The 25235-nt window shown below is 43.7% G+C and overlaps 1 protein-coding gene across 1 annotated transcript in view; it reads left to right on the plus strand.

The window, feature by feature from the left end:
- Positions 1 to 25235, plus strand: part of LOC135898459 (rabankyrin-5) — a 63830-nt gene that overhangs the window by 31165 nt on the left and 7430 nt on the right. Inside the window, exons 13-20 of the mRNA XM_065427380.2 lie at positions 3083 to 3277; positions 5737 to 5855; positions 7658 to 7814; positions 9904 to 10104; positions 15245 to 15421; positions 16873 to 17020; positions 17852 to 17942; positions 19857 to 19981. Of these exons, the coding sequence (XP_065283452.1) occupies positions 3083 to 3277; positions 5737 to 5855; positions 7658 to 7814; positions 9904 to 10104; positions 15245 to 15421; positions 16873 to 17020; positions 17852 to 17942; positions 19857 to 19981 (1213 nt within the window). The remainder of the gene's footprint in view (positions 1 to 3082; positions 3278 to 5736; positions 5856 to 7657; positions 7815 to 9903; positions 10105 to 15244; positions 15422 to 16872; positions 17021 to 17851; positions 17943 to 19856; positions 19982 to 25235) is intronic.

The following is a 25235-nucleotide window of genomic DNA, read 5'->3' on the forward strand; positions in this document are numbered from 1 at the left end:
TCAAGCACTGAATTGTATAGGACAATATTCAATAAATTATTCGAAAGTTACTAACACTTGCACACCCCTGCATAGGGTAGGTATATACAGTCAAACCTTGATATACCGAACACGGATATATCGAATTATTGCGTATATTGGACACTTTCTATACCTACAGGAAAATCGCTTCATTTTTAGTTTTTTATTTCAACCGGGGCGGTTGTAAATGGATATATCAAACTCCGCCACCCCAGACCACATGCAGCTCTGTTGACAGGTGGCGAGCTTTCCTGCAACACCCTTGAAGATAGTGGTGCTGCGATGGGCATTCCCGACTGATCGCGCCGAGGGCGCCATTTGAACGTAGCAGTGTTCGCACACAGCGGCTTGGCTAGTTCGACAGCCTCAACGATGAATTGCATTTGTCACACTGGCTCCTTCTCGGTGCCGCACTCTGCGCCTGCTACGCCTTGCAGGGACTGGCAGTTTGCATCAATAAAGACGAGCGGCAGGCGCCACTTAATAGTTTGTTATTGACAGTGTTTCAAAATGCTTTGATAGACGGTCGTGGAGATCGCCACAGAAATAGCGGCCAAACGAAGACGTTGCCGAGATTGATCCCGCATGCCCCGCTCCCGACTTAACTGAGGCTGTAGCTGCTTTGGCCCTTCTACGCCACTACTGCGGCGCCATAGAAAGCACCAGCCTATCGCTTGTGGATCGTTTAGGCTATGTTGAGGATTCCGTGTTTAAGCACGTGGCTGCCAATAAGAAGCAGGCTGCACTGCTGCAGTACTTTCAGCCAAATAAATAAATACATTGTGTGAAGCTCCAAGTGAGTATTTACTGCGCCACGAGTGGGGCGCGATCAGGGAATGTTGTTTGGAGTGCGCGTTCGGTTACACCGCACGCGATTGGCCTAGGCCGCACAGGCTTTGCACAGCTGACGAAGTCAGCATGGCCTATGCTAATTGCATGCGGCACAATCGACTTCGAACACTTCGAACAACGATCACCGATTGTGCCCTTGGTTCGTTGACTGATTTGCAGAAGTTTTTTTAGGCGTTTTTTTAATGTGATTTTATATATTGAATTCTGGCTATATCGAACTATTTCGCAATCACTGAGCTGTTCGATATATCGAGGTTCGACTGTATTACAGGGAGCACCTGAAGTATTGTCATTGTAGGAAGAAATCCTGAGCTGAGAAAATAGATCTTGCATAAATGTAGTTCTTAGCAAATGTGCACATTTATGGTGTGCTATGAGCATCAGGGGAGGTCATAACAAACTTTCCATTTCAGCCAATTCAAGTTTAGATAAAGCAGCCTTACAATGCATTTTTATTTGGGTAGGGGCACGTAGCTGCAGCAGGCAGGTACATGCGTTTCCCTCACAGCAGTACACAAAAATGCAGGTCCTATCGGCTCTGATAAGGAATCTAAAGTGCAGGGGAACTGTAAGGAAGATTAAGACCCAGCTCAAAAGGGTAAGGCACATATAAAAGCAGAGTACAGAGCTGCATTGGTTGCTTTGTTGTCTGTCACGTGAAAATAAGCACAGAGGAATCTCATTGGGCTGATTTAAAGCTTTTAAAGAAGGTACGACAAAAAACTAGAAGGGATAGACACTTTGTGAAGCAAATGTTTCTGGTCTCTTGCTTGTTGTCTCATAAGGAAGTGTGTGTTATTCAAACGTTTTGTCATCTGCTCATTTTGTAGTTGTTTCAATGTGCTATTGTTGCATGATATGTGCTGATCGGCTGAACTATTAGTCCAGTATGCAAAACCATTTTTGTACAGATAATTTGGTGCACAGTGATAAAGAGCCTTCCGTTACAGGCTCTCTCACAACCCCATCATTCAAACATCTCTCAGCCTGAGCTGCAGTATTAGCAATACCACGGTGTTAATACACATTTGTGGTGCTACATTTCCGTCAGTGCTTTACAGTGGTGGAACAGCCATTTGACCTCTCGGCACAGTGTTGCACGTAGATCTAGACGCAATATGGTCTCAGTTACAACTAAAATGGTCAACAAATATAGCACAGCCAGCTTTGTGTATCATTGTGGCATTTGTGATAAAAATTACTAGTCTAGTTTCACAACAATGTGTAATATAATTTGTCTCGCAGTGTGCATTTTGCAGTATAAAGCCGCTTCTACAATTTAGATTTGTAGCAGGCGTTTGCATGTTCGCTGCACTTCAAATGAAAAAGAAAATTAGATTGCAGCACAAGGACGTGTAAGGCAGGCCCTGCACACTATAGGATGTGCACGACTAAACGAAAATTACAGTGAAAATATCCAGAGGATTGACTGAGTATCTCCTGCATAACTGTGCATTGGGTCATACATAAGTTCTTTAAATTAAAACCACATGCAGTGCTGCAAGGAATGTCCGCACTAACGGAAAATTATTAGCCAGCAGTTACTAACTGCCCTGTCTATCCTCTTTTTGCTCCTCCTCTTCCTATTCAGCGGTTGAGTATACGCAACTACAAGGCATGTTTATGGTGGCTTCATCAACAACCATGCTATACAATGTGTAACTGAACATTATCTGTAACTGCTCTTTCATCCGACAGCCTCTTTGAGTGTACTCAGCATTACAGTAACTCGATGAATGCTAGAATGCGAAATTGCACCACGAAGAGCACAAACAAGACTGCGCAGTGGCATAACATTAGAACCTCCACCAGAGAGCTATGCAATAAAAGAAAAAAAAAGCAAATGGAGGACCGGTGGCACTGGCTATAACTGCAACTATGGCCACTTTGTACACTTTCACAATGATGATAATGATGGCACTCTTTAGGTTTTGGTTTCAGTTTTACTAGCAAGGCAGCTTTTGTTTTTTTGGTGCACGCTTCGCACAATTATCTGCTAAATAGTCGTTTTGGAGCAGGATGGCGCGAAGGCCTGTCCTCAGCGCAATTGGCACAATTAGTACAGCTGTTCCACCACTGTAGCTTAGAAAACTTGTTGTCCGGTTTGTGTCATGTTGACGTGTACCAGCTGTGTTCGTGGTTACTCTTCATGTTGTCTTAGCAGCATTACCTGGTATCTATAAAATATCCATAAATAATATCTGTACAGGGGGCAGACCTCAACCTGCGTACTCAGGATGGGGAGAGTCCACTTCAGCTTGCCATCAAACGCCACCTGCCGGCAGTAGTCAAGGCTTTGTGTGAGCGAGGTGCTGATATGACTATAACGGACGAAGCCAGTAGCTGCAAGAGTGCTCTCTGGCTTGCCTTAGAAGGTGGCCAGGAAGATGTTGCCTCCGTCCTTGTGAGTACTGCTTAGTTCACAACTGGCATGCATTTTCAGGGTGTCTATCAACCGGGAAAACCGGGAAAACCGGGAATTATCAGGGATTTCGCGTAGTCTGGAAAAAGTCAGGGAAAACTCAGGGAATTTGGGCCTCTATCAGGGAAAATTAGCGGCAATTTTATTGAAAGGGTCGAAAGTCGCGGTAATGCTGGCTCGAGTAGCAGACAGGAATCGTAATGAATCGTCTTTGACGCCCTGTCGTTGGCAGGAGGAGTTGCCAGTGTACAGTCAACGAGCGACTTTCCGGATTCCCAATAATTTGGACGGCTTCGCGGCGCCACCTCGTACCCCATAGTGTCAACGTATCAGAACGTGTGAAATTTCCGACGCAAGAACTCTTTGCAGTCCGATTTTCCTGACGTTTTGCCGCGACCGCAGGTCTGAAACGGCATTAATCAAAGGCATTACCGCTGCCGTCTTGATTACTTGGCCGCCTCGAACCGGCACTCTCGCACGCAGATCCACTGGCACCCGTTGCCACCACTGCGGCAACGCTAGGCCTAGCTGCTTCGACATTCGCTATGAAGCTTCTTGCCAGTGGGTGCCGAACTTTTTATTGAAAGAATTCGCTGCTGTCAGCAATGGCACGGACTCCACCTTTGTGGTCCTCGCAATTGGCTTAGAAACCTGGAAAACACGGTGCGTTGCATAATGCCGGTTCGTGAAAGTCAGCTTCGCCTCTGCACAGAAATGTTACTCGGTAAAGCTTACGGAAAAGTATTGCAGTGAAGCATAACAAGCGTGGGAAGGGGCTATTGCCATGGAATACAGTATGTATATCTTAATTATGCACGCGGGCACCCGGCATTTCCTGTCACAGTACGAGCACAGGTATGCCTAATACGTGTACCGACAGGCCTTCAGAGCGTTTTCGAACGTGCCTGTGGCGGTTTGAGCCCCTAAGGGCAGTAAATGACACGCATTTATTTTTTTCCAACTGGCCGATTTTTTCTGACATTTTTGCGGCCCCTAGGGAGCTCGAAAAATCGGTCGTGGACTGTGCAACTGATCAAGATGCTTCAAATGGTCCTTGGGGCGAACGAGTGGCGGAAGGCGGACAAGAACAGAAGTGACCTACGCATTGAGGAATAAACGAGAAAGGAAGCTTGTTGCCGCCGTTTTGAAAGAGCTTGAGCTCAAAAAATAAAGTTTTGGCTGATGCTGAGATGCAGGTGTCCCTCATCCAAACCAAAATACACTCTTTGAAGCAGTGCAACACAACACTCGGGCGTCGTGCGCGGGCTGAGAGTATGTCAGGACTGTTGAGGTTGACTTACGAGCTGTTGAGAGAGGATCTCAATTGTGACAGAGTTCAGGCCTCATCCCACTGAGGTTGCTATCAGTTGATAGAAATAGCTTATATTAGAAAATATTTGCCTTTGTATGCATCTCCTTTTTATTCGTATTTGATAATGTCTGACCCTATTTGCAATTGTTTTCGAAGACACTTTATTTGATGTGCATTTTACTAACCCCTTCCTTCTATTCTCTTTTTGAATAACATCAACACTGCTCCTTAGTATTCAAATTGGATTAAGTTTCTTTTTTTTTTCATGTGCTTACTAGAGAGTGACAGCATCAGGCGATATGGTTTCAGCCCGTGTTGATATAAAACATAGTTCTGCATCACTCAGGGAAATTTGCAATGGCACTCAGGGAAAACCTGGAAAACTCAGGGAATTTGGGAATGTCAACTTGGTAGACACCCTGATTTTTCTATTACAGCAAGCGCACTGAAGTGCCTGTGCTGAATAAGCTATTAAAGTAAGACCAAATTTGCTTTGTGTGCATTACATGCTGACAGAAAACTTTAGTTCCTATCCAGGGCATGAGTTTAAAATGTGTGCCACATCCAAGACTGCATTCCAATTCTTATCCAAATGAAGACAATTGTTGAAGAGTGCTGTTTGATTGATTTATGCAGAGAATCAGCACAGCTTGTTCACATGTGACAATAAGTGCAGAAAACGAGCTTTATGAACAGCTATTCCTTTATGCAGTCAAAACAATTTCATCATTATTTTCACTCTTGTAGCTCCTGCACAAACCATAACAAGTCTGCTTTCTGATGCCAGTGCAGCACTTGATGCAGATCAGTTTTGCAAGCCTGCTTAACATTGGCCATACTTATAGGTCACAAGTTGCATAACTTCTATTGGTGGTGAATGCATTGACACATTCATGTTGCAATTGAGCTTACTCTTCTGCTTTTGCTGGTTAATGCAGTCACTGTGCTCCAAAGGTTCCCAAAGTGTTCAGATTAATATTGTGTACACAATAGCAGAGATAACTAGTGCAGCGTAATGCAAAGGGAGAAATTTTTCCTCATCTTGACTTTATACAGGTTAATCACTGTGCAATTTTAGTAAGTTCTTTTTTATTCAGCAGCATTATGTGATCCCTTGTAACTGTTTCAGGTCCAGTATGGCTGTGATACTGACTGCTGGTCAGAGGGACCTGGGTGTTGCTACCAAACATTACTGCACAGGGCCATTGACGAAAACAATGACTCTGTGGCCTGCTTCCTGGTTAGGAGGTGCGTCTTGTGGCCATGCAGCCATCCTCTGCCTGCTTTTTCATTTAGAGCGTACCTTTGCTGGCTTCTCTTTCTTGTACCCCAGTCACACTGATATTGCGATTGAGCCCAGTCTGGATTGAATTTCTTGACCGCGATTGGCTCTCTCCTGAAACTTGCACAAAGGAAACGCTGCGATTGGGAAATTTGATCCTGATTGGGTTCTATGCAATCAAAAGTGCCCCATGGGACCAGCTTATAAGACCCAATAGGCAGGCAAGGCCGTTCACATCTTGGTATTTTATTTTGTACCCAAGATTGCTTTTGTCTGCGATTGTTAATGCCTCGTGTATAGGCTTAGTTTGCTGTTCATTTGCCCCTTTCTTTTGCACGTTTTGGCTTTAACAGTGCATAAGCATTGGTTAAATTTGCTTATAATTCTATATGTTAAGGTTACATGGAGTAGCAGTACAGTCGAACCTTGATAATTATAACTTGAAGGGGCCTGAAAATTCATTTGAATTTAGCAGAAGGTCACTTAATGGTGGACTTGTATGCAGCGCTGCATTAGACGGCACATTGTGTACTGAGCTAACACATGAGGGACGTGTCCCAGAACGGAAGCTTTACGGTAGCATGGCCACACAGCAGCATAGCGTCACGGCAACGTAGCTATACGGCGGCGTAGCTACACGGCAGCGTAGCTACACGGCAGCGTAGCTACACGGCAGCGTAGCGACACGGCAGCGTAGCGACACGGCAGCGTAGCTTTATGGCAGTGGAGCTTTACGGCAGCGGAGCTTTACGGCAGCGGAGCTTTACGGCAGCGGAGCTTTACGGCAGCGGAGCTTTACGGCAGCGGAGCTTCATGGCAGCGTAACTTTACGGCAGCGGAGCTTTACAGCAGCGGAGCTTCATGGCAACATGGCACATGCCGCCAAGCCACATTTCTTGGCAAAATTTTTGCTGCTGTGAAGCAGCACCTCAAGGCAAAATTCACATATAATCTGCACCCCGACTTTACTGTTACATTAAAAAAAAATTGTGCGGGTTATATGCGGCAAACATGGTGCTTGCAATGGAATATGGGAGTAGCAGCCACCGTGTGGCGGCATCATTGGGTTGAAAGCGCAGCTGCGTAAGTTAGCATACTGCTGAGAGCACAGTCGGCGGCATGGTATGTTCAAATTAGCTGTTGCAAACGCTTACATGTTCGAATTACCGACAATTTCCACACATTGAAATGCACATAATTTTGACAGGACTACAGCATGAGTTCAAATAAACAGGAAGTTCAAATTAAGTGAGTCAAATTAATGAGATTCCACTGTGTCTTTATTTCTTCATGCAGACATGCACACGTAAATGGACAGGAGCAAAACGTGCTTATACACCTACAAAGGCTTCTGCACCTGTAGTTTTCAACAAATACACATTTTTCACACAAAATACACATGACGCATTGTAGAACAACATGAAGGATAACAAAGTCACACTTCTGCGCTTATAAAAAACAGTTAAGAATGGACACTTTTTATACAGTAGCAAGCAAAAATAAACACAATGCATTCACACTTATAGGTGATAAAAACAGTATGTCTTCAATGTAAATTCTGAGCAGTAGTGCCTTGTGTTTATAAATATTCACAGAATTAGAGGCCTGCAAAGCCATTTTTAGTGCAGTGGTGACTGTTGCTGCAACATTAAGGCACTGCATGCAGACTTGCTTCTGTCTGGTTTTGCTTCCTTCACAAATTGGAAGTATTCCTTATTCTTGCACACATTTTGGCAAAAAATGTGAGCTTTCGTCATTACTTTTTCAGTGGGTGTGACCTTAATAGTCCTAGAAGGCCTGGTCCTCATGGTGAAGGAGACGAAGAAGCATTTGATGGGCAAACACCACTTCATCTCTCTTGTGCATGGAGCCTAGAGCAAGTGGTTCAAACACTGATTGAGCACAATGCAGACGTAAATGCCCAGGTCAGTGAAACTGGTTGAAAAAAGCATGAAACCACGTAATGTTCCTGAAGGTGACAACAAATTGGAGCTCTGCTTGTATGCTCTGTTGTATTGGTTAGCTAATTAGGCTACACATGATATTGGTGACAGTTGTCCTAAGAGGAAACACTTCTCCACTTAGGCACGCCTGTGCAGCTCATGTTGGTGTCTGTTCTTAAGTTCATTTTGTGTGCAATCTCTGTTCAGTTGATAAAAGCTTCATTTCTAATATTTTCCATTTTATGGAATTGTTTTGCATTGGTGTAGCCAGTGACATATTTTTATGAAACTGCCATAACAATTTGTTCTTGAGAAAAAATTTAAGCTCAAATCAACAATGATAGACGAAAATTGATAAAGGAACATTTACAAATGACCTTAGGCTGTGCCATGTGTGTTCAGTAAAAGCGTTTTTATCCTGGGGCCGTATCCTGAAATGATCCACCTTGGCAATACTATCGACTTGGCGATAGTCACGTTCAATAAATCAACTGGCTGCTTACCCATGACGACAGCATGTACTCGAATGCTTCACAGTGCACTGTGAGAATGCAAAGCTGCTTGAGTGTGTTGTTTTCGAGTGTAATGGCTACAGTACAGGTTCTGCGCACTGACTACAGTTGGCTATAGCTGCTATAGTAAAAGAAATTGAAAAAGGAAGTGCAAAGTGTTTTATTTTAATGAATAAATTGTGCTACAACTCGTGCAGCTGCAAAACACATTTTCATGATATTACAGTGAAAGCTCGTTAATTCGAACATCAATAGTTCGAATTTATGGATAATTCGAACTGTACGATTTGGTCTGGCCAAGCTCCACAGAAGTCTATGTATAAAAAAGTCCGTTAATTCGAACGCGAGAAGGTTCCCTCACGGATAATTCGAACTACGCTCGCCTGGCACACGGCCAGAGAAACACGCCTACTACCTACACACAAGGCTGTATTGCCTCCGAAACGGAGAGAACGGTGAGAGAAGGCAAAATCGGAAAAAAATCTAACCTGCGCGGGGTCAGCCAGAAGCCAGCCACGGCTGCCACCTCTCCGTTCTACGTAACCTCCGAGACTTCTTGCCCGTTGCGAATCTCGGAGGCTTTACAAATCTTGTACAGCTGCTAATGCTGTGCGGAGATGGCACGGCAAGCGCCAAAACACAGCGAATCAAGTACGTCGCAGCTGCGCTTGCAATCAAGAACCAACGAATCAGGGCCTTCGCCACCTTCACATGTTCAGCGTCTTTGTCTCGGCAGTCTTCATCGGTTGTGCACCTTTGTTTTCAGATTAGGAGGTATCGGCCATCGCAATTCATTGTGATGGTGTTAAGCCTCGGCTAACGTTCGCTTCGGTGGACATCGGTGGTGGGGCACAGTCGGACCCAGAGCTTCGACTTGAAGATGGCGTGTGCCCGCAGCAAACGCCATCACTTTCTGACATGCCCTACTGCTTCCAAATCGCAGTGTACTGTTGCTTTCCTTCACTTTCGTTAGTTCGAACTTTCGGTAACTTGAACTCAAGCGGCTTCCCCTTGCGGTTCGAATTAACGAGCTTTTACTGTATAATGTGTCGCAGCCATTGTGCACCACCAGAGCAGCATCATTTGACTTCTCTACTACATTTCACCACCAACCACGTGAGCAATGCGTTGTTAATGGTGCTGCTGCCAGCTGTTCCAAGACACCTTCATCAAAAATTGTCACTTACAATAGGCAACACAATGCAATAGCCGATCAATGGTCAGCAAATATCACTGTACAATACTACCTGCAAACTGCCACCAAAAGATACTATAAACTACCAATGCACTTGTCTCTACTACACTACACCACCAACCGACCGCAAAAGACATGGTCATTTACTCAATATGTGTCTGGAGCACCCAACACCATGTGACGTCAAATTGATGTAGGCCGGAACCACAAGAAGATGCTATTTATTTTCCAGTTTTACCAAAACAGCCAATTGGCACACAGCATTGGTGGAGGCGTGGCTAATGCAATAGTATCGCCGAAGTGAATTGTTTCAAAATGCAGCCCCTGGCTGTGCATCTGCTCATGTGTTCGAATTTGTCTCCAGGACTCGGAAGGTAGAACGCCACTGCATGTTGCCATCAGCAACCAAAACTCTGTTATCATTTCGTTGCTTCTGGCTCACCCAGCCATTAATCTAAGTTTACGGGACAAGCAAGGTTTGACACCATTTGCTATGGCCATGACCACCCGTAACAACAAAGCTGCGGAGACCATTATTGCCCGAGAACCGACTGCACCTGAACAGGCAAGTGACAACCTCTTGATTAGCGGTGCTGTTTTGCAGAGCACTTTTGTGGTTTCATGTAACTGCAAAGCGTTTTCGTATGCTTTGTAACCTTTAAGGTGTCATGTTAGCCTAAGATATGTAGGAGCAATTCAGAAGTAAGCTTGAAGGCACACTTAAAGGGAAAAATTATTTATTCTGTATTAGTAATATACCCTTCTACAATACCAAAAACACCACTCTTATTGTGAGAAGATCCTTATTGTAAAAATTGGTTACATTGTGTTCTAAAGGTGCCAAGAACTGAATATGGCAAGTTTTGGGAACTTTTACAGAGCCGGCGCAATTAGTAATGAGAATATACTTACTTCTAAATTTGTGGCATCACACTGACAAACTCTGGCGTTGGAGTTTAAACACAGATTTCTAAAAAAGACTTTCTCCTTCATTGTCTCTTCTAGTAATCAACCTACTATCGTGAAATTAACCCTTTCAAGGTCGATTTTTTTCACCATATGCGAGAGCCCAGGGTCGATGTTTTTTTTCCCAGCTTCCATTTCTTCTGAGGGACCTATCTCGAAAAAAATTTACGATAATTTTTCTGAATGACCGTAAAGTGAGAAAAAGATATTTTGTGTTGGTATATAGGGACACTTTATATCTTATAGGGACGCATATCTTTATCTTACCGCCAACCACAGGCAATTAGATATCGCGAGTTCCCTCCTCCCCCAAAAAAAAGAAAGAAAAGAAAAGGAAATGCATGCACAGCGGCATCCTTCCTATGCTCACCTCTGTGAGCACTAAACGAGCAAGAAACAGGCAGCTGCCCTTTGAGGGATTATTAACGAGATAGCCATCAGTTTTACGAGCGCAAGAAGCCGAAACCTCCCATGGAACAAAACCCATACCGCTGCCTGCCCGTTCGTGCGCCAATGCGCGAGCAGTAGTATATAGATGTGCCAGAGCAAACTAGCTCTAAAACAAACCATGCAACAAAAACAGAGAGAGGGAGGCGCGAGAAAGAAGTTCCCTGTATTCCCACATAGTGGCAGCATATGCCAAGAAAGAAAAAATTTGGAAATTGGCACGCTTTTTAAACGTACAGATGGCGCCGTAAATGTACGGCATCGACCACTTTGGATTTGTTCGCGGCACCGTATATTTTTGTCATTGACCCTTAAAGTGTTAAAGACAACATAGTTTTCAAGGAATACCATATCGGTCTAAACTAATTCAGTAGTTCTCTTTAGTGTCCCTTTAGGGCATGCTGGCATTTTCAGCAACTGCACAGAATCTGAGCCTTTGCTGTAATTGTACCATTCACCCTGCCAAACAAAAAGGCTGCTGCATGCATGGCTCCAACAGTTTCAGAAGCTGTGCAGTAGTGATTTTGTAATTCTGTCAAAGCTGGGAAGGTATAAGCACCAAAAAGGTGTTTTTGTTGTTGTCTTCAGAGTTATTGCAATGCCACAAGTACTCGGCACTCCTCGAAAATTCCCAGACAGCTCTGGTTATGTGTTTTGTGGCTTTCGAACGTTTGATACAGACAGCACCTGTAGATTTTGTTGCATTGTCATTCCACTTGTTCATGTTCGTGTATAGTCGACTGCTCGTAGTGTAATACCGTACTGCAGAGGCTTGTTGTGAACCACAGGGCAATGCCTAACGCTTTATATATTGGGTGTTTAATGTTTGGCACATTAAAACATTACTTCAGCATAAGCAATTGCTTCAAAACTTAATTACCTTTTATCAGAGTTATGGAGTGCAAGCTGCAGAATTCAATCGATCGTGGAATCGTTCCACATTTTTATACACCTGGAATGGAATGGGAATGGAATGATGTGGCACCAGGCAGACAGATGGAGTGGAAATGAAATGGGAGCCCGATATTCTGGAATGGAGTTTAAATAGAATGGGCACATAGTCATGGAATGCAAAATGTTGACTTTAAGCGAGACACTCAAACTGGTAAATTTGCCATTTGGAGTGAACTAGACTTGGCCAATATATTGTATTTTTCCTATCGGTTCTTTTAGTATCTGGCTATAAGTGACTAGTGCTGCTGCGGTAATTATAAACAACAGTGTATTCTGAACACTCTACATTTCTGAAGACACAGTGACCTTTCTGCATTTACAAGAATGAAGTGCATTTAAAGACAGCAACTTCTAGTCGTCAAAAAATATTATTCAGTTTAGCAAGAGCACATTTGACCTACGGCACAAGGGTGGCAGCCAAGAATGGCATCGCAAGTTGTTGAACCCTGCACGTGTCTATTTTTATCTGGAGCAGTCACAAGTCGGCAACTGTAGACTATAGTAAATATTTGAAAAGTTGGTGCACCATGTAAGAAAGGAGTGTTATGTTTGACTTAATGCTATATTGAAAAACCACAAACATGAAGAGGCATAATTTCACTATAAAGACCTTGAATATTATAGACCACTTGAAATTAGTTTTGAAGAAGCCTAGAGGGTAAGCATTTGCTCTATTTCTTTGCGTTTTTTGGTGTAAGGAGGAAGGGGCTTTAGAAGAGGGGACTACAATTCAGGCTGTGTGGAAACGCTCGACTCTCATGCGTCTCCTGTAATCCGGATTCTCCACATAGCTAGGTGCCAGCGGGGTCGGTGTGGTAAACTGAAGTGCAAATATGAAGATGCATGGATGTTTTCTTCTTGTTTTGTTTACTAAACGTAAAAAAAAGTGGCACATCATAGTGCAGAACTTGATGTGCTCCAGCAACACTGGCACACCGGCATCATGCAACGCCTACCATCGCCACCGATTCCACTACTGTCGAACACGCGGCTGAAACAAACATGCCTGGCAAAACGTACCGTGCTTGCGCTTCTCCGCAGGCCGGCGACAGCGTGCATGCGCAAGCAAGAGTCACGTGGCTAAGCAGTGATGTGAAGCACTCGTTCAGGGCGAGGAGCGGTGTAAGGACGCATGGAAGTAGCTTCGGAGCTACCTTACACTGAGGAAGCACCAAGGAAACCTTTACTGAGGGCCCCTCAGTAAGGAAGCTTTCAGAGTGACATAAGGTGGCCTCACCGCAATGAAGGCTTCCTTACTGAGGTAAGGAAGATTTCATTGTTTGTCCTTTAGTGTATGAAAGGTGCAATAAATGCCCGTTTGATTGTTTGCAATACTGCATTGTCATTCGTTTGTCCCAAGAGCATGTTTCAGACCCCACAACTGTCACCACAAATTGGCATGCTTTGGAGATATTTTGATCGCAAGAACTGAATATAATTTACAAGCGCATCACATATTCGTGACTTCTAACACATGCAGCTAACATATGTATGCTGGCGCTATTTGACAATCAAGATAATAAAATTTGTGTAATAATGTTTTATGTACTTCTTTGTCTAGTCCTATCACACGTGTAATTGCTTTATGTGCACATCTTGTAATTGCTGCGCAAGTAGCAACAGTTGTAGAGAAAGCATTGCAGTTACTGGAATTGGATGAATCCCAGGAATGGGAATGTTCCAACTCTCACCATTTCAGAAGTCTAAAGGAGTGGAATTGATGGAAATTTTCACTGTTTGGAAGCAAATTGGAATGGAATGAAGTACCCCACTCGGCAACTCTGCTTTTTACTGGGTCATAAAATGTGTTATGTCTATTGTGTGTATTATAATATAGTATATATCACACTATATGCTACACATTTTGTTATTCTAAACATTCGATAAGAGGTGGCAGCTGCAATTACAATGGGGGCGAAATGCAAAAATGCCAGTGTCTAGTACAGTGGAGGCACGTTAAAGATTCGCTGGTGGTCAGAATTAATCCAGAGTCCCTTACTATGGCATGCCTCATAACCAAATTGTGGTTTTGACACGTGAAACCCCAGAATCCAACATTCTATAAGAGGAACAAGTTTGTGAAGTTCTTTTGCATGTCTTAAAGGGAGACTGCACTGGTATGGTGCTTCTTTCTGCCATAGGAAGTGCTAGAATTTTTGTGATCTCTAGTACTTTTGGTAACAAAGAATACAGCACACAGTAGTGCGAATACACAAGAGGGCATTTATTGCTTATCCTATGTGAGAATGTCAACTAGCCAAATTATATGCTAGGAATAGTTTCTTGATAAGACATGCTGAGGGATTAAGGAATATTCACTCGCCAAGCAAGGATATCGAGTGAATAATTAGGCATTAACGAGTGCAGTCCTGAGAATAGGAGAGCATGTTCACCCATGCCAGTGTTACGCTTCTAAGCCAAAAGGGAAGCCTTCCATAGATTAGTTCCATGGACTGAATCAACAAGTGTGCTTTCATTCTGCATGTGCTGACATCCCACAACCAAAGAGAATGAAGAAATTTTACTTGGGCCTGAGTTATCAATACCATTAGATGGTACTAGCATCAGAACGCTTACACCATCTCCTGCTGCAGCTGCATAGCTACATTACACTCCCATTATTGTATGTTAGTCATGCGGCACGGAGCAAGAAACATTTAGGAGTGGAAACTCCGCTGTTTGCGGCGACCAGAAAAGGTCACAAGCCCGCGGAGCCACTATCATGCTGGCAACCTTCGGTTGCCAGGGCAACCGGTCGAGCATGTTGCTCCCGTTCGGCCGCACGCGCCTGACTTCTATTGAGGGCACGGAGGAAGTGGCCGGAGAGCGCACCAAAGCCGCCTGTCCGAGCGCTGTTTTTTTTTTTTTTTTTTTTTAACGCTACAGCTTCTACAACGCGCCGCATAGCACCACCACTGCATACGGCCCCGTCGGCGCATACAATTGTGACCTTATCTGGTCGCCCGCACTCGCTCGCACTGACGGGAGTTTCACCTCCTAAATGTCTTCCTCCGTGTCATGCGGTAAAGCTGAACATCAGGGAATGCGAGAAGCTGTGCTGGAAAGACAAACATCAGGGGAGGCGAGCAAGTTGTACGTTCCCACAAATTCAATCAATACTATTATTGTACTGAACAAGTTCTGTTTAGGTTTGTTGGTTAATGAAAAATGAGCAGTTATATCAATTTTATAAGTGGCTGTGCTTTCCTGTTCATATTTTTCTTTGTCTTGCTTTTTTTTTCTATATTCATCACTGGTGCTCATACTAGTGTTCGTCTGGAGATGGTGGTTTAGTTTTTTCTTCTTTGTCCTCTTTCTTTCTTTTCACGTCGTTTCAGTATGACAATCGAGGCCGTAACTTTCTCCATATTGCCATCCAAAAGAGTGACATTGAAAGTGTGCTCTTCCTTCTGAGCATACATGTCAACATCCACTCGAGGACGCAAGATGCTTCACAGCTCACTCCACTTCACTTGGCTGTTGAAGCAGGTTCCGAAATGATTGTGCGCAACCTGGTAATGTACTGCTACACTTTATTGCAAATGTCATTGGAGTTGCGATAATGGGTGGCTGCCAAGGACAATAACGTTTTTGGGTGGCCTTATGTGCACATGCTTTACGGTGATGGAGTTGAAGTTTTTAGAATTGACTTTTCAGATATTGCTTACAGTATCATTTAGCATAGCAATAGCATTTATCACGGACATTAGGACAGTTCTACATAGAATTCCATGAACAATATTAGAGTGATTAGTATTTCTAAACTATTACTAGTCTCAGGATTCCCAATAAACAAGTTTGGAGCACTGACTGACTTAGTACGTTAAGACTTGAAGTGTGTTATTTGACCAAGTGCCCTGAAATAGTTTTAATGGTATTAGTTCATTTAAATAATTATTGTACCACTAGTTAGTATGTATTATTTTGGTGGACATGGTTGTAAGGAAGCTTTGTCAAAAAATAACATCCTCTTTATTTCTACTTTACTGTCATTTGCTTCTCTCGGTTGAAGCATATGATGTATGTACACAGGGAAACAAAAATCGGAGAAAGGAAGGTAATTCCTAAAAAAACATGCTCATTTATGTTTATTGAACAGTCGCAACCATCAGCATCAAGTGCACTGTCAAGCTATCCAATGCCATACCTTCCTTTCCCGATTCTATTGTGTGGCAAAATTTTTATCATGTGAAAGCAAATTAGCCTTCTAATAAACATAAACTACCATTTTTCTGCTCTGTAGTCAATGGAAACAAGTTTATTGTGTAGCCCGGAAGTTGTCATATGACAACTGTACTATCTTCTGTGGAACTGCCACAAGAGTTCAGTAGCTGTGGGGCCGTGCTGGTGAGCGCAAGGTCATGGGTTAAATTCCTAGTTGTGGATGCTAAAATTCCAGTTTCTTGGATCCCAGTTTACATTGAACAAGCCTAAGTGGTCAGAATTCTTATGGAGTCCTCTGCTACAGTGCCTCTTGTAGCCCACACGTTCTTCTGTAATATTATTATTATACTGTTAATAACTATGTTGGAGCTTGAGTGAAATGCAGGCTAATAATATAGATTAGAATGTACTATCCTGATATTCCACATTCAGGTGTTTTAATCGCATGTGCCATGTGTTCGTGTTTCTTTATATCCCAGTAATACATCCTGAGCATGTTTTATATATATATATATATATATTGGAATGAACACTGACCAGGAAGGTGGGGTAGCACTCGGCACATTCACAATGACAGCCATCCCGAAACAATTTATGCCACCCACCAGAGCCATTTGCAGCAGCGTGTAATGAAAAAGAAAAGTGGCACTTGGGCGCAGGTGCTCACATGGCAGGGGCGAGAGACAATCACAGGGACAGCCTCTTGTCTGCTTCTCTCCTTTACAACACACACACACACACACACACACACACACACACAGAGAGAGAGAGTTTGTGTTTAACTTTGGCTCCTTTTTTGTAGATTCTGGCTGGGGCCAATGTCAATGACTTGACCTTACAGAAGCAGACTGCATTGCATCTGGCTGCAGCGAAAGACCACAGTGCAATATGCAGTGTACTGATTGAAAATAATATTAATTATGATTTGGCTGACAGCGGCATCAATAATGGTGATTATCTTCTCATTTTGTTGTCTGTACTTTCTGTGATTTTAACTTTTCATGTAGTCATCGTAGAACTAACTGGTATTATGGTGGCAGTTTATAGGTAAGATGAATAAGCACAACAGGAAAGGTGACTTCGAGGAATTGTGACATTTAAAACTTATTTAGATCATATTTAGACCAACAGTAAAATTGGGGGTATGTTCTGGCTACCCAGGGAGCAAGAAAAGGATTGTTATTCAAATAGTTGAACTAAAGGTACTATTTTATGCTCTTAGAACCCTTAAGCGCAACATGGTGTGTGTCCTGTTGAAGAAACGTGTGCTCTTGAGGGAGAGAACTTATGATTAAGTTCCAAAAAGCATAGTAACAGGTTGCCCATTGTGCTATAGTATTCTAACAGGTCTGCTTTTCCTTCCCCTGAAAGGCCAGATAAGCATTTGCCAAGGCAGCTCCATTTACAGAGGTGAAACTGTGTAAGTGCACATCGCGATGATGAACCAGACTGTTGGACCCCCTTGCACTATTGCCCCCTCTTTGTTCTTCCAAAATTAAGGAAAGTTCTAGAATGCGGCAAGCTTGACCGCATTGAGTTCTCCGCACCCTTAAGCACAAAAATTGATAGATTGCCTCAGGGTTCTGTTTTGTAGGGTGCACATTAACGTTTTGTGCTGAAGATATGTTGCTGCTTTAGTATGTTGAACCAACTGGCCCACCAACTTATGGTCAATGAAGATATTGGGCCATACACCTTGTGCATTGACAGTATGATATTGCAATTGTTCTGTATTGCTGCATGAATCATTACTAAAAGCTTGCAATATTTCAACCTTTCAGCTCTTCATGTCGCATGCCTGAAAGGGCACTTAGCAACATGCAGGGTACTACTCACAGAGAGCCGAATAAATGCTGAAGCAGTGAACATGAGGCAAGTGTTTCCATGGAACCTTGTATTCTTGTACCTTGTTCGGAGTTCAACAGTGAAAACTTGCATTGGGCTCTTCCCTGACTCCAAAGCTCAGAGATACGTCAGAGTTGCCATCAGATTTCTTGCAGATAAAAAGAAAAGTTTTTGACTAACTCTAATGAACGTAATGAAGTTTTCATAGAATGCGAGATTGATAGAAGTTACTAGATATTAGTTAGATAGATATTAAGAAGTTACTCAGCAAAGATTCTTGACCAAAGTGATGAGCAGTGAACATCTAAGTGTGAACTTTATTGTGTGCTCTTTCTGCCTGTACTAAGATTCTTTCTTTGCAAGTATGCAGTTTGTCTGTACAGATTTGGACGCAACCAATGTCAGCCACAGGCTATAAAAAAAAGAAAAATCTATAATCTATGCAGAGAAAGCAAGCAAAGACAGCTAAGCCAAAAAATCAAGACGAACAATTAAAGCGTTCACCCTTCCAGCGTCACTGACCTTCAATATAGTGAAGTTCAGTATAACTAAATTCACTATATACTGAAGTATTTTACTTTTCATAACCTCTTGTCCATAAAACACCATGTATTTAGAACCTCAATATTACGAAGTGTGTTTGTATGCTATTCCATATAACGAAATTTCACTGCAGCCGCAAAAGAATGCCGTGACAATAAATGGAAATTTCCGCCGACACACATGGTCAAATAATTGAATTACAAGCGACTGCTTGCAACCATTCCCCTCAAATTGCGCCCATGGGACAAGAGCGACCACAGAAGTGGAGCTGCGTCATGTTCCATACGAAGCCCAAGTGCAATAAGATCCTATCGCGCCCGCGCACTGTGTGCGTTAGGTGCAAGTGAAAGTGTGCAAGAGTGAGACAAAGATGGTGACTTCACGAGTGCCATGCACCTTTCCCGCGAACAAAGGGAAGGAGGGGGAGGGGAGCAAGCTCACAGTAACACAATCAAGCACACATGAGGGGGCAGGGACAGATAAGTTTGCACGTTTCTTGATTTCTGGCACACGGCTAGGCGCATACGCAGCCATGCACCCTGCTTTAGAGGTAATCTGCCGCATGTGCAAAGAGTGGGCGTGCCGTGACAGCGTGGCATCATGTAAGCTGTTTTCCCGCACATTTAGTACTGTAGATTACGTGATCACGAGTGTCTGTGACTGTTAGAGCGAGAGGCAAACGAAGAATTCGCTCCCCTCTGCCGGCACTTTTCATCATAGCATCATTCCAGTGTGGGCGGCTCTATCAGCTGCAGGGGCGGAGTGCGCGCAAAAGTGTGGCCCCGGCGATGTGAAGATATCATCGACATGGCATGAAACCTTATCATTCGTCGCCGACTCCCAAATTAATCAAAATGAATTGTTTTCTCATTCAAGTTTGCTTCTTTCGATTGCCCAATAATGTGGAACATTCTGCAGCCCATTTGCTTGTCAGAAAAATTGATTAATGACTGTATTTATTTGTGTAAAAGGTCGAATTTCAATACAAAATTTCGATATAATGAAGCAAATTGCCAATTTCACCGATTTCATCATATCTAAGTTTAACTGTAGTATGTCTTTGCATTCTGTCCCGCCATGTTCCTTTTCAATTTCCTTTTGTGAGATATGAATGTGAGGACCACACCAAGTGAGCATTTGCCCTTATCTGGGTCATTGTTTTTTTTTTTCGTTTTTGCACAACAGAAAATAAACCGTTCTGTGCATTCTATAATATCCAAGAAAAAAAGCTCAACGTTAGGGGTGTGTCACCTCCAAAAAAACCTGACACTGAAAGGGTAAAGGCTTGTATCTCTCACTTAATGTACTGTGAATTGCACGAGACTGCGTCTCTTTTTTTTTTGTATTGTGAAAGTTTGTTTATGATGTGTGACATTCCTTCTCATATTCTCCTTGTAGAGGCCAAAACCCACTGCATGTGCTCTGTCAGCACGGCAAAGAGAATGCAGCAGCCATTTTCGAACTTTTCCTGGAATGCATGCCACAGTACCCCATCAACAAACCTGACATTGAAGGGAACTCCCGTAAGTCGCATTTATCATTTGCACTTGTGTGTTACTCAATTCACATGGGTCTCTAAAGACGTATCAATAACTTCTACAAAGATGCATTCTTTATGTGGTGTATACTTGGCCACAGAGTTCAATGCTTCACAGATGTACACCATCAGTATCTTTCTTACGTGTTATCGCACACACATTTTTTTGTAACAGTGTTTGCCATGTGAACATGTAGTATGTCAGGCAGTATACTAATGTCCAATTTTATTGGTATACTACTACTGATGCAGTATTACAAGTTTTTTTCTTTGCCTGTGAAACTGCTAAGCATGCACAGACAAAAATTGCAAGTGAAATTTAGCTAAATTTGCATAATTAGGTTCTGAAATTTTTGCAATGGCTCAACATTTGACACTGATTATAGTGCATTAATGCTAAGCCACCTTTTTTCGTTGTCTTTCACCCATCGTGGTTGCTCAATGGCTATGGTGTTGGGCTGTTGAGCACGAGGTCGTGGGATAGAATCCCAGCCATGGCGGCCGCATTTCGATGAGGGCAAAATGCGAAAACACTCATGTACTTAGATTTAGGTACACGTTAAAGAACCCTAGGTGCTCTAAATTGCCGGAGCCCTCCACTATGGCGTGCCTCTTAATCAGAAAGGTGTTTTGGCACGTAAAACCCTATTATTTAATTTTTTTCGTTGTCTTTCTTTTTTTCTTTTTTTTTTTTTTTACTTTACATTAGTCAGAAACTGAATATTATTGTGAAGTTTGTAGCCGTTTGGCCACCATTATTTTCTAGTGGCTTCCTTTCTGGTAGCTAGATAAACATGTTTTTTGTTACAGCCGTTTAAATGCTCATAAATATAAGAACTGACAAGCATCTGCTGCCCTCGTATCTTAACATAGGTCTCTCTACTTGTGCATAAGTCATGAATGTGCATCAATATGCGCAGCTATGTCTGCTTAGCTTTCATTCTCACCAACCTTGCCTTCAAGCTTTGCTTACAAAGAAAACCTCTGAAAATTCACCCTGAGTCTTGAAAAGCCATAGGCTGTTTTGCATGTGCCGCATGCATAAACACAGTCTGTGGCAAGTGAGGATTAAAATATCAGTTAAAATTTGGAGGACGCTTTAGCTTCGCCTTTAAGAGTGGAATGTGATAGCATTCCATGATTCCCGACTGCTTCTCACGCTTCCCGGCAACTGCAGCTTATGTAACTGCAATACCTACCGGGAAGCACTGGCGGCGAAGGCTATGCACGAAGACAAGCCTTCTGGTAGAAGCATGGCCTCTTGCATGGGCCGCGATGCGGTGGAGGCAAGCACCATCTGGAGGTGTTGCAAGGAACCGGGTGCGCCGCTTCATGGCCTTTGAGGTTTGCACGCGCAAATCTGGGAGGCCATTGCCGCTCTATGAATGGTAGAAATGCTGGAAGAGGGGTTTGTGCCTTTTTGAGTTTTCGTGTTACAGAATTATGTTTTCTCATATATTCAAATTGCAATCCAATGCTATCATGTCCATAGGTTGTGTGTAAGTCCCTACTTTATGATATTTTTGCATATTTTAGCTTGAAAAATTCAATTAGGTAAACTTCTTTGCGCCACATGGAGGGCCTGCGTAGTTGGGTTTGCGTCGTTCGCAATTCTTTTTGCAGAAACGACCTCAGACGCTGGATGCCTATGCCAGACTTTCTGCAACACAAGGCCCTTAACGCTATCGCCTTAAAATAACAGCATCTTGTCTTCTGGTATACAGTGAAAGCTTGTTAACTGTAGTTGGCCGGAGCTCAGAAAAAGTACGTACTAAACTGCAGTACTGCTTAACCGAAATAGCATGAGATCGCTCAGTTACCTGTCAAAAACTAAACTACGAGTGTGCGATAAAAGGGCAGAAAACATGGAGTATTTATTCACTTGTGCGACAAAAGTCTGTTATTTTTGTTTGATGCCGCGGTGAGTTAGCAGCGACGACAGCGGCCTCAAACTCACTCTACGAGCCAGCTTTTCCACCAGCCCCCTCTTCTAGGCAAACACTAGCATGAGGCTGATGTAATGTGCAGCATCTGCCACTGTCAGGCTTGAATCGGCCGTGCTTTTGCTTTACATGTCGTCCTCATCACTGTCGTTAGGCAACAATGGTGAAAAGTCGAACCTCATAGCAGATGTATTTTCACGGTTGCTGCAGCATTGCTGAGCAACTTCTCCTTCTCATTCCAAATGCCACACACCGTAGTCAACGGTAGATCCCTCTCACTTGCCAGCACGGACTTCTTCATGGCACATTGGACAGCACGAATGATTTCCAATTTTTCTTCTATGCTGAGCACCCCGTTTTTGTCCTAGCTTGTACGATGCTGACAATGCTACAACATGGGCCACAACGCTCTCCAACTCAGGCACGGTGCCGAAATGATGTTGATGTGGCTTCACTCTCCTAAGCACCCTCTGCATTTGCGCTTGGAGGCCATTCCATTCTCTGAGGCTTGTTGTTCTGCCAGGCCAACATACCGTCGTGATATTGCGATGAAAAGTGGAAACACTTCATGTTAACCAACACATACGCAATAAGCTGGTAAGGTTTATGCGGATGCAAAACGCTTCATGTTCAATGGCCACTGAGTCGGGGATTTGTCTTTACTACTTTTAAAATGAACCCACTGTTTAAGCAAGTACGGTTTAACGAGGTTTTACTGTACCTACCAGCCTGCACACACATGAAAGTGCTGTTACTTCAGCCTTGTCTGTGCCTGGCTTTATATTGCAACCCCCAAAAAAAAACAGATGAATCACGCAAGAGTTTGTTAGTTTGTCGAAAACAGTTGATATGGGTGGCGCTCCTTAAAGAAAGCTGACTCTGTGGTCTTTTTGACATTGATTGACTGTCGACAAAATGTGCAACACATTGCATGCTAATCTACTACCTTCGACAATGCCACAGTCATGGGAGCTGCAGTCTTTATGAGACTGTGTTGCTGTTGTTTGCCTTACTAGTTACTGTTTCTTACTTTATGTCACTCTGCTCATTAGCCGTGCCATATGAATGTGACAGTAGTGCATTGCATCACATTTCTAACACACCACATCAATGTAATCAGCAGTAATGTGCTAGGAAGGCAAAGCGCATGAATACACCAGGCAAGGGCAGAATGAGGAGGATAAATTGGCATGTGCAATGCATGTAAACACTCGTGCATGACATCAAAGAAAAGTGATCACAGCCGCTGGCATGTGCTCTCCTCTACTCACCAGCAAGATGGTACTAATCAGAAGCAGGTTCAAGCTTGTTTTGGATGGCACCACATTACAGGTGGCGTGTCCCCATGTTGCGTGCTATTACTTTAATGGACCAAGAAATGTGATAATCTGCTGTTGCAGTCATGTAAACACTGATATTGTAGCTTCTGTTAAATGTAGGTTGGTGCTGATTGTTCACAATGTCCCAATGGATTCAGTGTGCAACCATCGGTATACAGGAGAACCTCGTTGATACGTTCCCATTACGTACGTTTTCCCAGCGCCAACATTCGCAGTCGAGAACACAAAAATGCCCCAAGAGAGTTAGCTCATTTTTTTTTGCGGTTGATACGTTCCCAGAAAACAAAATTTTTCAGCACCAACATTCAGTACATTGCCAAACTGCGATCGTATTGACACGTGTACTTGTTTGTCTTTATCGGGCGACACGTTTTACCGCCTAACAAATGTTATCGCACAGCGCAGGATGCGCCTGCATGTATTCGAAGTTTCTGGAATGTTATCGATGCTTCAATGCGCTGTCTGTGACCGAACCTTCTGTTATCTGATCGCGTGTGTGCGCGAGGCGAATAATGTAGAACATTGTGGTAGGCACGCGGGCCCCAGCGATTACTTTGGAACAATCGATGTCTGATGTATAAAAGCCGACGCGCTTTTACGACGGTAGGCACGCAGGCCCCAGCGATTACTTTGGAACAATCGACGTCTGATGCATAAAAGCCGAAGCGCTTGAACCGCTGATCAGATTTTCAACGATCGCCGACTGTGTTCGCCGCAATCGTTGCACTTTAAGTGTAGCCGGTCTTTGTGGGCACAGGTTCGCCGAATAAAAGCTAGTTTTGTCTTTCACAGTATTGCCACTGTGTTCTTTACCGTCACTACCACGTGACATCTGGTGGAAGTGCTTTTCGTCCATGTACCGGGCGCCGGAAATAAGTGGATCGTCGTGGCGACGAACTATCTCACCCACTTCACTGAAACTAAAGCTCTACCGAAAGGAAGCGCAGCCGAAGTGGCGAAATTTTTCGTCGAAAACATCCTGATGCGACATGGTGCCCCAGAAGTCATCACCGACAGAGGAACGGCCTTCACAGCAGAGCTCACCCAAGTCATTGTGCAATACAGCCAGACAAGCCACAGGAGGACAACTGCTTACCACCCGCAGGCGAACGGTCTCACAGAGTGCCTGAAGAAAACCCTCGCCGACATGCTAGCAATGTACGTCGATGTCGAGCACAAGACGTGGGACGCGGTCCTGCCCTACGTAACCTTTGCTTACAACACAGCGGTGCAAGAAAAAACACAGGTCACGCAGTTCAAGCTGGTTTACGGCAGGAATCCGCCGACTACTCTCAACGCCATGCTGCCGCACGTCTGCGACAAAGAGAATCCTGACGTCACCACCTTTCTCTAGCGCACAGAAGAAGCCCGACAGCTTGCCCGCCTGGACTATGAGGTCGTGCATGACGACATTTCGCATTCACAGTGGCGCCGCCGAGCACGATCTGAAGTGATCCACGTGGTGCATCTTAAGCTATTTTATGGACGCTGACGAACTTCCTTATTTTGTTGTTCGCTTTGCTACGGGTGTTCTTTATTACTTTCGTTCGCAGCATCGGGTCGATGCTTTTTAAGAGGGGGGTATTGACACGTGTACTTGTTTGTCTTTATCGGGCGACACGTTTTACCGCCTAACAAATGTTATCGCACAGCGCAGGATGCGCCTGCATGTATTCAAAGTTTCTGGAATGTTATCGATGCTTCAATGCGCTGTCTGTTACCGAACCTTCTGTTATCTGATCGCGTGTGTGCGCGAGGCGAATAATGTAGAACATTGTGGTAGGCACGCAGGCCCCAGCGATTACTTTGGAACAATCGATGTCTGGTGTATAAAAGCCGACGCGCTTGAACCGCTGATCAGATTTTCGACGATCGCCGACTGTGTTCGCCGCAATCGTTGCGCTTTAAGTGTAGCCGGTCTTTGTGGGCACAGGTTCACCGAATAAAAGCTAGTTTT

This window comes from Dermacentor albipictus, chromosome 2, assembly GCF_038994185.2.
Source record: "Dermacentor albipictus isolate Rhodes 1998 colony chromosome 2, USDA_Dalb.pri_finalv2, whole genome shotgun sequence".
NCBI lineage: Eukaryota > Metazoa > Arthropoda > Arachnida > Ixodida > Ixodidae > Dermacentor > Dermacentor albipictus.